At 60.2% G+C, this 13,050-nt stretch overlaps 1 protein-coding gene across 4 annotated transcripts; it reads right to left on the bottom strand.

The window, feature by feature from the left end:
* Nucleotides 1-1,434: 1,434 nt before the first annotated feature.
* On the bottom strand, nt 1,435-12,812 carry TBX1 (T-box transcription factor 1). Of its 4 annotated transcripts, none has more exons than XM_065692809.1 (9): nt 12,575-12,812; nt 11,154-11,282; nt 9,527-9,989; nt 6,141-6,242; nt 4,726-4,897; nt 4,386-4,541; nt 3,118-3,185; nt 2,813-2,913; nt 1,435-2,059 (listed from the first exon to the last, which is right to left on the bottom strand). In XM_065692809.1, the coding sequence occupies exons 2-9, from the start codon at nt 11,185-11,187 to the stop codon at nt 1,614-1,616; spliced, it is 1,542 nt and encodes a 513-aa protein (XP_065548881.1). In that variant the 5' UTR covers nt 11,188-11,282; nt 12,575-12,812; the 3' UTR covers nt 1,435-1,613. The 4 variants fall into 4 exon arrangements, with proteins under 4 accessions (XP_065548881.1, XP_065548884.1, XP_065548882.1 ...); XM_065692812.1 differs by having other exon boundaries at nt 9,527-9,938; XM_065692810.1 differs by lacking the exon at nt 12,575-12,812 and adding an exon at nt 11,692-11,739.
* Nucleotides 12,813-13,050: the final 238 nt, after the last annotated feature.

The following is a 13,050-nucleotide window of genomic DNA, read 5'->3' as shown; positions in this document are numbered from 1 at the left end:
TTTTATAACAGAAAAGAAAATACATAAAATACTCATGTTAGCCTGTATCACTTCTTAAACCCTTCCAAAAAGTTTTGGAAGCCCAAAGCCCACTGCCCAAAACAGAATAAACATTGCTATTAACACTGCCACCTGCTCAAGGGAAAGACTGTTTTAAAAGGTTTGTAGTGGAAATGCACAAACATGGATGAATAGAGAACTTCCAAAAAGACAACCCCCTTCTTTTCATAGACTAATGGAAGAATGAGAAGTGTTCATAATACTGTATTCCAACACAGCTGAGGGCTGCTCAATACCTTCTCTGAACACAAAGGGACTGCCACTTGGTGAGCATCTGACAAAAAACACAAGCCAACTGTTCAAAACACATCACCAGAGAAACTGTGATGAGCAGGCCCATCCTCTCAACAATATGGAAAGACTACTACTGAAGGAAGATATTACAGGGAATAAAGGAAAAAGTACTTACCAACTTTAAGAGGGGAGATGCAGCAAGCAGGTAGGTGCAGAATAGGTGCTTTGGGACTACTGCAGTTTGGGTCAGCCAAATATAAAGAGTGAGGCATTTGGGGGGGAAAAACCCTGAAGTTCCTCTAAAAGGCACCTCTCAATGGGAGATCAAGAGCTCGGGAAAGGATGTAGAAAGGCAGTACTGTGAGGCTGCTTGGGAAGCAGCCAGTTCACAAACTATTGCTGAGAATACACAGCCTAAACTCTGAGTATTCCCTCACCCCAGGCTGGCTTCTAAACCTTAGCATCTATTGTTGTGAAAACCAGAAGACGTACACGGCATGCTCTTGGCCATGGGCTCTTCTCAACAGCTCCAGAAAATGCTGTTGTGGTTAAGCCGCCTCAGTGAACCCCAAAATTCACGGGCAGGTCGGGACTGGAGGAGAAGTGGGCAACTAGATCTGACAGTGAAGATTCAAAGTGTTCCCTTAAGCTAAACCGTGCCTCCTCTGACAGTCCTCGCAGAACCACCTGAGCCGCCTGCAAACGAGACCAAGCACCCCCCAGCCGAGACTCACACCCACCCGTGCAGAATAACGCCCTACCCCGGGGCCCGGTGCCGCCGGTGCTCACGGCCAGCCCCGCAGCGCTCCCTGCCCGGTGCTAACCGTACACACCCCGCTGGGCCGGGAAACACCCGTGACACCGCCAAAACTGTCGGCAACACCAGAGCTCCATCGCAGGAGCCGGCGGGTGAGTGAGAAGGAACGAGTCACCTCACCGCTGCTGCTTCCCGTCCTCCCACCGCTTCCAGCGGCCCTCAGTGCCCGGCGCGCTCGGGGGCACCGCATAACGGACGCGCGGGGGTAGGGTGAAGATACAGAAGGACATATGGCTTCATTCATCAAAGTGCAGCGGCGGGCCACACCGCCCGGCCCCTCACCACACACCGCCTCGCGGCCCGCCGGCGGCTGCGAGCGGCACCGGGACGGGGGCTCCGGCGTCCTGCGATTGGTCTCTGCGGGTGTCGATGAGGACGCGCTGGCCTATCAGCTCACTCGTGAGGCGGGGAGAGAAGGAAAGGCGGGAAGCGGGGAAAGGACGGTAACGGTCGCGGCACGCGCGGCCGCGGCCAGTCTGTCGCGCCGGCGGCGGCGGCCCCGTTATCTGGGCCCGTAGTCGTAGCTGGCGGGCGCACCGGACGACGAGTACATGTTGGCAGCCGCCGCCGCCGCGGCCGCCGCGTTCATGTGGTGGTGGTGATGGTGGTGGTGGTGGTAGCTGTGCCCGCGGATGCTGGGGAGGGGGTAGGGCGCGGGCCGGCTCTTCGCCCCCAGGTAGTGGTCGTAGGCGGCGGCGGCCGCCGCCGGCGGGTACTTGTAGGGGTGGTGGTGGAGCGGCTCCGAGGCGGCGGGCTCCAGGCGCAGTTCGTGGTGGGGAGGGCTGGGCCGGCCGCCGCCCGCACCGCCCAGGGGCACCAGGCCGCCGCCGCCGCCCGGCAGCGCGGGGCTGAGCACGCGGGACATGAGCTGCTGGTGCGCGGCCTCGGCGTGCAGCGCCGTCCCGCCGGCCGCCTCCCGCTCGAACTCCCGCCGGCTCTCGGCAGCATCTGCGGGAGCACACAGCGTCAGCGCCGCCGCGCAGCGGCTCGCTTCAACACGCGGAAAAGCGGTGCGCGACCGTAGAAGCGAGGCTGGCAGCGAGCGCAGTGCGCAGCGGCATGCAGCAGGAACCGGGGCCTGTGGGACGGGACCTTCTGACTGAGATAAATGGAGCTGGATTGACTGACAAGCTGGTACACGCCTGAAATTTTTGCAATTGTGTAACACTAAACAAATACAGACTTCCCTTTATTTTGCAGGCCTGGAGTGTGTTGGAAGAAAGGGCCTTGGTTGTCCCTGCAGTTGTTTGCTCTGCGTAATGGAAAAGGAGTCAATGGGCAGAGGTGCTGTTCGACCTGACTGAAGCTCCTGAATGGGGGCGGGTCAATCCTGAATGTGCTGCGTGTCAAAAGGGCATTGTGAGGAGAGCCAGTGGCTATCGCTGCACCCCTGCCTGAAAAGCTGAACTTGCTGCCAAAAAGTCAAAAAAGAGATACTAAAGGAAGAGGGTGGTGTGTTTTAAAGCAGCAAAGTTACTTAAGCACAACAGCTGTGAGTCTTTTAGACTTAGGGCAAATTAATTAGGCTATGAAGGTGGCTATGTTTGTTAAATAAAATAGGTGGTTCTGCAAAGCTCATAACCACTGTAGCTGTGCCTGCTGCAGGCAGCAGTACACCCGCATGGTAAGCAGGGCTGGCCCCGAGCATGCACGCACTGTGGTCCCGGATGTCAGGCTGGCCAGGCCGTTGCGGGTTCTCACCTTTCTCTGTCCCATTCTGGTGTGCTGGGGAAGAGACTGGATTCCGGGATCTGGCAAAAGCACTCATGAGAGGAAGAGCCCCTGGCCTGTGATTCCTGGGCCTGGAAGAATAAAGGGAGAAGTGATACCAATGGTGCAACAGAATGAGCACTTCGAGTGCTGCTGCTGTGAGCTGCAGCTGGCAAATGGGGCACTGCATCCCCTGAGCTTCCACGCAAGCCTTGTGCAGATGTGAGCTGGGCAGGTGCATGTGGAACTGGGGCCGAGTGTGGGGTGTAGTGACAGTCAATAAGACAAAGCCTTACCAGTCCTCAGGGTCACAGTCTCTGAATCCCTTGGCGAAAGGGTTGCTGGCGATCTTCAGCTGTGTGATCTGTAGGGAGAAGCAGGGAAATGTCTCAAAGTGGCATACACAGGGCCCCTGGTCAGACAACAAGCGTGCCCCTGAGCTGGGTTTGGGAGCTGGACATGCTCTGCCACAGAGCACAAACATGTGCTTTCCCTCTGTTAGAAAACACTGGCTAGGACACTATCTAATAGGAGTTCAAGGTGAAGGGAGAGGTGGCTGCACTGGCTGCAAGAGCTGTGTAAATGCACTTGTAAGAAAATGCCACATTATATGGGTCACCACTGGAGCAGCTAAGACAAGTCACTGGATAAATCATACTTATGTATTTATTTAATTCGACTGGAGAAGGCAGGACATTTTCTATATTTAAGCAAATCCATGGATAAAGTAAGTGATTGTGAGTTTCCGGAATGGGTTGAAAAACAAACTTTAAGCCCCTCAGTGACAGTTCCAGCCTTAGAGGTCAAACTGATAGAAAGCAGGAGAGAAAGAGCAGCTGTCCGGAGCCATCAGCAAATGCCAGCCGGGAGGGACTCCGAAGCCCCTTAAAGGCACAGCAATGCTCTGGCCCCGGCAGGGACCCCGGGAGATCCCAGGCCGATGCGCGGGAGCCGCGGCAGAGGGTGGCACCAGCTGCGGCCTCAGAGCGGAGTGGGGCGGCTCCGAGCAGCACTGAAAAGCCCCTGCTTTGAATCCGTATTTGCTCTCGCGGCTGGGATTTCTGCTCTTTACGTTACACTAATGCGATTTAAAGAAGCAATTGGATTAACTGCTGCCCAGAAATCCACATCAAATTAGGGGGGTGGGTTGTTTTGTTTCGTTTCAGTTTTTTAAACATGTAATTGTATTCTAGGGAGGAACTGACCGCTACGAGCTTAGAGAAGTAAAATCGCACATTTATCCTAACAAATTGAGAGTGACATTTCGCAGCGGGAAGCCTGTAGTTTCCCAACTAGCTCCAGCCTCGGGTAATGAGCTCCCCTCGGGCGGGGGGGAGCCGGCCGTGGGGCTGCAGCTCACATCGCTTCCTCCGTGTGCATGGACGCAGAGCTCAGCTCAGCTCCCCGGCTATCGGAACAGGGTTTAGCAGATGGGGAGGAGGGTGCGGGAATCCCGCCCCGCCGTACTCCCGCACCGCGGACCAGGGCGCGCATGCACCAGCGGTATCTCCGCGGCGACCCCAACCCCTGTTTTCGGTTGCCCCGGGCCCCGCTGCCTCCTCACTCGGTGGTTCTGGTAGGCGGTCACGGCTGTGAAGCGCGTCTCCTCGAAGACGAAGGTTTTGAAGTTCTCCTCCGCGTATTTCTCGCTGTCTTTCCGGGGGTCCACGTAGACCACGTGAAAACGCGGCTGGTATCTGTGCATGGAGTTCAAAATGATCTGAATGATAAAACGAGCAAGGAGACAATAACTGATTCAGGCGGAGAATGGAGAGAGGAGAGCGCAGCCCCCGGCCCTGCCGGCTACCGTACCCGGGGCGGGGGGGGGGGGGCGGTGCGGGCAAGGGCACCCCACGGGAACCACGGGACGGGGAGTCTGTGCAACCTCGCCCGGCAACACTTACATGCCCGTTGTCATCCAGCAAATTGTTGGTCAGTTTGAGCTTATCGAACGAAACGATCTGCTTCATCCACTGCGCCCCTTTCGCAGGGGAGTCGGGGTGGTAGTGCACCCTCCCGGGGGTGGCAGGGTCGGCTTTGCCGGCCACCAGCCAGGAGGAGCTGTGGAAGGCGTACCTGCCGGGGGGAGAACGCACCCTCAGACGCGGTTAAACGGCTCCCACCCAGCACGCCGCGGCCGCGCAGGATCCGGCCGGGGGGGGGGGGGGGGATATTGTCCCCCATGTCCCTTCATGTCCTACGGCAGCAAGTGAGCTCTTCTCCACAGCTAGACTCGTTGAGGGGAGAATTAATAGTTTAGCAGGTCGCTAACGGAACTGGCAGGAGAAAAATCTGCAGGATGGAGGAAATTTATAGCTACCTGCACAGATTTGGAAGAGAAGCCACGAAAGCTCCCCCTTCCCCTAAAATAACTTTTACAGGGTGAAAGGGAGCCTTCTATACAGTAATATTCTGGCTTTAAGTGAAGACTGAAAAGTTATGTGTAGATTAATAGCAGGTCCAGAGTTTAGCAGCCTTGTTTCATTCTTTCAAAGTACATATTAAACAGTAACATTTAAAACAGAGAAACCAATCTTCTATACACGTGTTTACTTTAAAAGCCAGTGTTTGCACAGGGGGAATTAGACACCATTGGGCTTGAGCAGAAACATTACTTTTTAAAGATATACTCAATTGGATGTTATATATCCCACTTCCCTTGACAAGCAAACATTTCTAGGACGCCCTGAGAATTTGGATATCTGTCTAAATATTTATGTATCGGACCCTGCGATTCCTACGCGGCTGCCTGCTCAGCGTCCTGATCTGAAGCTAAAAACATAATGCGCTTTTCACTGACTTCAAATTAAAGGGGTGCCAAACCAGACCCCATCGCTGCCTTGCAAGTCGCCAGCTTCCAAGGCCTTCCCACACTGACGCTGGAAACAAGGGCCAGGGTTTTGGGGCTCAGATGGCCCGTGCCCTTTGCACAAACCCTACTCTCTTCACCCAAGCACCCAGTTTGCTCCCTGGCAGGTACGGTACAGCCCTGCTGAGCCACCAGCCCCAGCCGAGAGGCTCCAGCACTCGAGAACCACCGGGGAATATTCGTTAGGGAGCAAGGGGCTTTTGCCGGGTGGAGACGTGGAGCAGCAGGACTGGGAGGGCTTTTCTGGGAAACACAAGGCAGCTCCTGCCCGGTCCGGCTGCAGGCATTGTGAGAAAGCCGAGGAGGCCCCATGGGTCCGTGCCCAGTGCAGCCGAGCCCCTCCCTGTCCCAAGCTCGTAATGGTGTGAAACAGACCCCAGGGCAGCCACATCCCACGTCTTCTCCCCGACTCACCCCGACACCACACGGGATGGGCAGTGTGCTACTTACCGGTATCGCTTGTCGTCCACAGGGACAAAATCCATGAGGAGCATGTAGTCAGCCATAGGGTCCATCCCGAATATCTTCACCTGGAAGGTGGGGAACATGCGCCTGGCACAGAGGGAAGGGAGAGCAGAACTGAGATGAGTGGCAATGGGAGCCCTGAGGGGCTGATGCAGATAATCGCATCCTCCCTGACCGGGGGTGCTGTGAACGGGAGCCCCACAACCTCCCAAGTCCTCCCACCTCCTGCTGCCCTGATTCCTGCCCAGCTGCAATGTTCGACACCCCCCTCCCCCCCGCAGGAACTGCCGGCCAGAATGGGAGACAAAGACAGATGCTGCAGGGCAGTGAGGAGAGGCTGCCGTGTCCCCTGGCCCTCGGCAGCATCCCACAGAATGAGCCGGGCCCTGCCTCTCCTGCCGGCTCCAGGACCGTCCGTGTTGGACACCCAAACTGTCCCAGTGGAGAAGGGGAGACAAGTACCACCACAACCTTTGTCATGGGGAGACATAAGTGAAAAGAATTTCCTCCCCTCAGTTTCCTCATCCTTTTCCAGCTGACCTGATTTGAGGCAGATGCAAGGCATTACCCCGTCTCTGGACACACCACGCTGAGCTGCTGGCAGAGCCCTGGGAGGTTCAGGCAGCTCGGGGGGGATGTCTAGAACCTCCTGCGGGCGATGTGAGGGTTCCCACTTCTGCAACTTCTCCCCCAAATCTGTACCCGTTTTAAAGCAGCGGTTACACCAGCACTGTGGTCTCTGGGGCCAGCGGGAGAACTCCCGCAGCCCGGAGGGCAAACACACCCCGCGGCGGGCAGGGACTAGAGGGCAATGGGGATCCACCAGCGAACCCGCTCTCGGCTCCGCTTCGTTGTCAGAGCCCGGTCGAGCTCCCTGTCCACGCACCTTTACGGGACAAAATGAGAGCACGAAGGTGCCCGGGGCTCCGGGCAGGGCAGTTCGCCCCCAGGGCTGTCCCCGCTGCCCTAGTCTGAGCAGGCCCCTGGGGACCTCAAGCTATAGCCGGAGGCGCGGGTCCCACGCTCGGGGAGGGCACGATCCCTTCGAGGGGCTATGGGGAAAATGCGATCGGGGGTGGGCTAAGGGATGGGGTCGGGCAACCCCACCTCCCTCCGGGGACAGGGCCTGGCCCTCGGCTCCCTGGCGGGATTCGCCCTCGCACTGGGGCTCGTTAAGGCTTCGGTTTTGTTTGCTACACTTCTTGCCCCGAGTAGGAAACGAAGCGAGCAGCAGCGGGCGGCATTTCAGGAAGGTGATTTGCAGCCGTTGAAAAACCAAACTCCCAACACCCCCAGTAAAAACAACCCGGATCAAACCCGGACACGGAGCCTCCCTCCGGCTCATTCTCGGGGCGCACGGCCGGACCCGCCGTGCCTCTTCCCGGAGCTTTTTTGGTTGTGTGCCGTTGCTCTACGCCGAGGACAGGCTGCCTGCCAGGGCGATGGGCAGCGGGCTCTGGCCCCGCAGCACCTTCAAGCCCAGGCCCGGCACTGCCGAGCAGCACCGGGATCGGGCGCTGCGCCTCGCTCTCTGCAACGCTTTAACAAATTCTGACGGACGTTTTCAATTGCTCCCTCTGTTATTATTATTTTTAAAGGTGTAAAAGCCCCCATTAGCTCCAGTTCCGGTGTTTCGTGTTTTAAAACTTAGTTTTAAAACAAACAACCTGAGATGATAAGACCCACCTAGACAAACAGCAGGGCCAGCCCAGAGGAGCTGGGAGAGAACAGGCTTCGCAGCGCTTTCGCTGTGCCCTTCTTTTCCTGCTGGTTTTACCCCGGTTTCCCCTGTTTTTACCCCCCTGTCTGGATATCTGTCGGTGTCAGAAAATAAGGGAAGAGAAGCGGGAAAAAGCCTCTCATTCAAGTCGAGCTGGTTCATTTCCGAGCCCTTTTGGAGTGGGATATTTTCAATGCTTTCACTGTCCCGGGAGAGTCAAGAAAGCCAGATCGAAGAGCTCCTGTTTGCAGAGAGCCTCCGCCTGGAGCCTCAACGACCTTTTCCGCTAAGGAAAGCAGCGCCGATCCCGGCGCCGGGCTCAAGGGCCGCGGCCGGAGACTGCGGGCTGCGCAGCCCGGCGCCGGGGCAGGCACCGGCTGAGGGAAATCAAGCCCGGGGTCCCGTACCGCCGCGCCAGCCCCTCCGCCCGGTACCGCGGGGACTTTAGTAAATTGCTGATAAAAAAACAAACCAAACAACCCACCCCCCACCCCCCCGCGTATATACAGAAAAGTTTCTTTTTTTTGCACCTTCGGGACCCTCAAAACGGCTGGAGGGAAAGCGGGAGCGCACGGCGGCGGTCATCGCTTGTGCTGGGCCCTTTCGGAGCGGAGCCCAACCGGCAGCGCTGCGCCCTTCTCCCCGGCGGCGGAGCTGCAGCAGCACCCGGGGCTCCCACTGCTGCCAGCCCTGCGGCTCAGTGCGAGCCGGCACCGCGGGGTTTGATAGTTTGTTTGTTTTTCTTTTCTCCCCCCGCCGGATCATTTTAAACCAAGGGAAGAGACCCGAGCCCGAGCAATGCGCTTGCTCCCCCCTAAGGCAGCGTTTACCCGGAGCCCGCGCGGGGAAAGCTCCGGTGCTTCCCGGAGACTGCGGCTAAATGCAGTAATGCCCCCGTGATTGGGGCTTCTGTTCTCCCCCACAAGTTTTGCTCGTTTCTAACGCGATCGCATCGACCGCTTCCTTTGTTCCCTGGCCGGGAGCGGGGTCCTGGCCCGCCGAGCCGAGCGTCCGGAGCAGGGCCAAGGAGAGCCGGGCATAGCCGGTCTCGTTACGGAAGAGCTAGGAAATGCAACAGTCCTGGAAGACGTTTCAAGGTGCAGAATTGAGGGTCTGTTTGCTTCCCTGCCGGCAGGAAAAGCTCTGCCCGTGCTAAAAAAATTAGTTACAGGTACCACACGGGTTGGTTTGTTGACTTTTCCTCCCCGCCCCGTGCCGTCGCTTTCCGCCCCGGGAGCACAGCGTTCTCCGCAAACACGGATCTAAGTCCCGTGTGGGGTAACCGAAAGCCGAAAGCTCCCGGAGGAGCACAGCGCCCTTTCCAGCGGATGTGAAAGCCGGCGGCGCAGCGCACGCCGCGGCTCCCCGAACCGGGCCGCCTCACGCACACCTTCGCCTCCAGCCTGCAGGAGCCGCGAGTTCCTCCCCGCAGCACCCAAGGCCTTCGGGCCGCAAGAGCTCGCAGATTTCGCCCCGGGAGAAGCGCTAGGATACAATGACGGCAACCGCCGGGCCGAGCCGCCCCGCAGCTCGCCCTTGTCCAGCCTCGATTTTACGCCGAACCGCGAATTCAACCGCCCCGGCGTGTCGGGGTGCCCGGGGCCGGAGGGAGCGGGTGGAAAACCGGGCTGCTCAGAGGCTCCGCACTGACCTGCCGGCCTTGGTGACGATCATCTCGGTGCCCAGTTGGTTGAACTCGTCCCACAGCGCCTTCATCTCCAACTGGACGCTCACGTTGGCCACCTTCGGGTTCTTCTTCACCGGCGCCTTGGCCGCGGCGGCCGACCCGGCGGAGCAGCCCGAGACGGCGGCCGGCCCCGCGGCGGCTCCCCCGGCGCCCTCGGGCGGCTCGGGGCCTGGGGGCGGCGGATTGGCCCCGGCTGCCGCCGCCGCCCCGCCGAAGGGGTAGCCGTGCTGGGGCTGTGGCGGCGGGTGCGGATGCTGCTGAGCCGTGCAGGGCTCGTAGTGCGGCGGCTCATGCTGTCCGTACGGGTCCCCCGGGGAAGGGGAGAGGTGGTAACCCCCGGAGGCGTTCAGGCTGCTCAGGCTGTTGGCCGTGAAAGCTGCAACATCGCAAAAATGGGACAGCTGGGTGAGCCAGGGGCTGGAGATAGCTGAAATCATTCCAAAAACAGGCGGTCAGGGCTCCGCTCCGGCTCCCGCTTCCCCCCCCACCCCAGCTCCGCGCCGCTCCGTGCGGCCCCCGCCTCCGGCCGGCTCCGCGGGGTGCCCTCCGCCTCCTCTCCTGCCCCGCGCCCAGCCCAGCGGGGCGCCTCCCCCTTTCCGCTTTGCTTGGCCCCAGCCCCGCTCCCCCCGGGGCAGGCGGGGAGCTCGCTGCTCCCGCTGCCTGCCTCGGCTCTTTTTTTTTCTTTTTTTTTCTTCTATTTTTTTCTTTTTTCCCCCTTGCAAATCCCAGAGATCTGCCAAGAGCCGCGGCGGTGCAGAGCCCGTGCGATCTCTGCAGAAGGCCTCCCTTGCTGCACACGATTCGGGACAAAGCAAACTTCCACAGACACTGCTTCTCCCGTAACATCCCCCCCCCCCCCCCCAAGAAAAATAACAAAAAAGAGGAGGAGGGGGGAACTCAAAGACAGAAACCGGTTCTTATTTCCGTGTAGCTGCCGTGCTGCAGGTAACGTCCCTCGCTCTGGGGCCACGGCTGACAGGGGACAGGTAGACCTCGAGTGGCAATTCCCTCCCTTATTTCCATCCCCCGGCGAGAGAGGGGGAACAGTCGGGGACCAAAGCAAAGCTCCGGGTCCGCGCCGAGGAGCGCCGGAACGGCCCCGTCCGAGCAGCCCTTGGGCGCCTGCTTGAGCGGGCCCTGCGGCGCATGACAGGCCGCCCTGGGGATCGGACGGTTCCTTCGGATTCCCTCCGATGCTGAAGGGCTCCTCGAGGTCCTGGGGGTCTCTCGAGTTATTTCCGCCGCAGTTCCCAGGCCGGACAGCGGCTACAGAGCCGGCGGGAGCCGAGCCCCGGCCCGCCGCTGCCATGGGCACGGCCGGCACAGTCGGGGGATGCTCCAGAACCTCCGAGGAGACGCGGATCCAAGCGGCAGAGCCGTCGGAAGCCGCCACTGGGGTTCGGGCAGAGCCTCATTCTCCATAGAAAGACCGAGGGGGCCCGGCAAAACCCCTCTGGCCGGCTCAGCGGGCAGGCCGCGCTCTGTGCATTCCCCTTGGCCCGGCCGCGGGGCCGGGACTCACAGAAACACCCCGGGACGCAGTGGCCGGGATCCCGACCCGCGGCCATGGGGGGCCGGGCGCAGCGCTCACCTTCCATGTCCCTGGTGACGGTGCTGAAGTGCATCTTCTGCGGGCGACAGCCGGGGCGGGCGGGCGCGCTGCGGCCGCCGCGCCGCTCCTCCAGCGCTCCCTTCCCTGCTTGCTCGGCGGCGGCGGCGACTGAAATCAGAGAGGCGATACTGAAAGCATTTGCCTTGGGAGACAGAGGGCTGTTTTCGTCCATAGGGGAGACACCAATGCAGGAGCAGCAGCCGCGACAGCCTCCCACCACGAGCCCCCCCTCCCACCACCTCACTCCCCTCCTTTCTACCACACCATCCAGGGAGGTGCGAGAGAGACCCCCCTCCTTCCAGACGGGGGGGAGGGAACCTTAAAAAAACCCAAAACAACTAAAAACCCACACCAGAAAACAACCTAAAGTCTCAGTGTCCCCCCCCGGGAAGGGCGTTGGGGAGCAAGAAACTTCCCCGGGCCCCTTTGCAGCCAGCACCGAGCACCGCAACGGCTGGATAGATCCCTGTCAGGGAGAGGGGACAGGGTAGGGGGGTGAATAAAGAAATATCCCCACGAATTTCTTCCCCAGGGTCCTGGTTTCTCTCCCCTCAACTTCGTTCCCTGCGATTTATTAATTTATTTTTCTATTTTTCCTTCCCCCTAGCCACCACCTCCTGCTTCTGCCCCCCCCGTCCCCTCCTTTTCTCCTGCACGTAGGGAAAGTGTCTCCCTTATAGGCGCTTTCCCCCATTCAGTGGCTGGGAGGCGTCACATGGAAGCCGGGGGTGTTTGCCTGCAGAAGCGGCGGCGGCAGCGGCGAAAGCGAAGTGAAACTCCTGCCGAGACGGTGTCAAAGGGCTGGGGAGGCCCTTCCCCGCCTCCCGGGCACGGCGAGCTGCCGGCGGGGAGGGATGGGATGTGCTGCGGGGCGGGCGGAGGGGTCGACGGTGTCAATCACGGCACCGGGAACCGGCCGACGGGAAGGGAAGAGCCGAGCCCAGCCGAGCCGAGCCGAGCCCGTAGTCAAGCTGCGGATGTCCGGCACTGAGAGGGAGGATTGCTCCCTTCCTCTAGCCCTTATCCACCACGGTGCCACAGGCTGCTCCGGCTCGGCCCGGGGATTCGCAGTTCGAGCGGCCGCAGCGCCGGGCACGTCGGGGCGCGCTGCGGGTGCAGGTGCCGTCTCGCCGGGGCAGGATGTGACCCTCCAGTCCCGAGCCACCAAACCACCAAAGCACCCGCGGGCGTTCGAGCATTTCCTTCGCCAAAAAAAAACCGGAGAAAACGGAAAGCAACGGTGGGGCGGCCGGCGAGGGTTTGCCCGGCCCGGCGTGAGAGCCCTCTCTGCCGGCAGCACCTGCACGGCCCGCCTGGACCGGGGGCCGCTCTCCCCTGGCTACCGTGGACGGCTTTCCCGGTTCCCCGCTCTGTCCTGGCGAGGGTGAGGCGCTACTCACCGCCCGGCACCGGCCCTTCGGAGCGCTGCGGCGTTCCCCGGGCCCTTCCTCCACATCGGCGCTGGGCGAGCCCCGCCGGGCCGGCCCGGCCCCAGTCCCAGTCCCGACCCCGGTCCCAGTCCCGGTGCCGGTCCCAGTCCCGGTGCCGGTTCCTCCGGGCGGGTGGCTGCACCGAGATCCCAGGGGATATGCCCCGACGGGGCGGGCGGAGCCGTGGGGCGCGCCGGTGGCTACCGCCGCGATGGGGGTTGCATAACCCGAGCGATGCGCGGAGAGCTGGAGTGAGCAAGCGGGTTATATATAGCTGCCCTGTCTGTAGCCTGCGGGGCTTGATTCTTCTGTTGAAATATTATCTTTGGATGTGGTAAAAATATTTGCAGAGAAAAATCTAGACTACTCTTACATATTTGAGCATATGTTCCTGCAGCTAACGGCATAAGGGCAGAGCGTGACACGATCGGCGTTTTGTTTCTCTG

This window comes from Lathamus discolor, chromosome 12 (assembly GCF_037157495.1).
Source record: "Lathamus discolor isolate bLatDis1 chromosome 12, bLatDis1.hap1, whole genome shotgun sequence".
Lineage (NCBI taxonomy): Eukaryota > Metazoa > Chordata > Aves > Psittaciformes > Psittacidae > Lathamus > Lathamus discolor.
The sequence above is the reverse complement of the archived record's forward strand: the minus strand, read 5'-3'. Positions and strand labels throughout refer to the sequence as shown.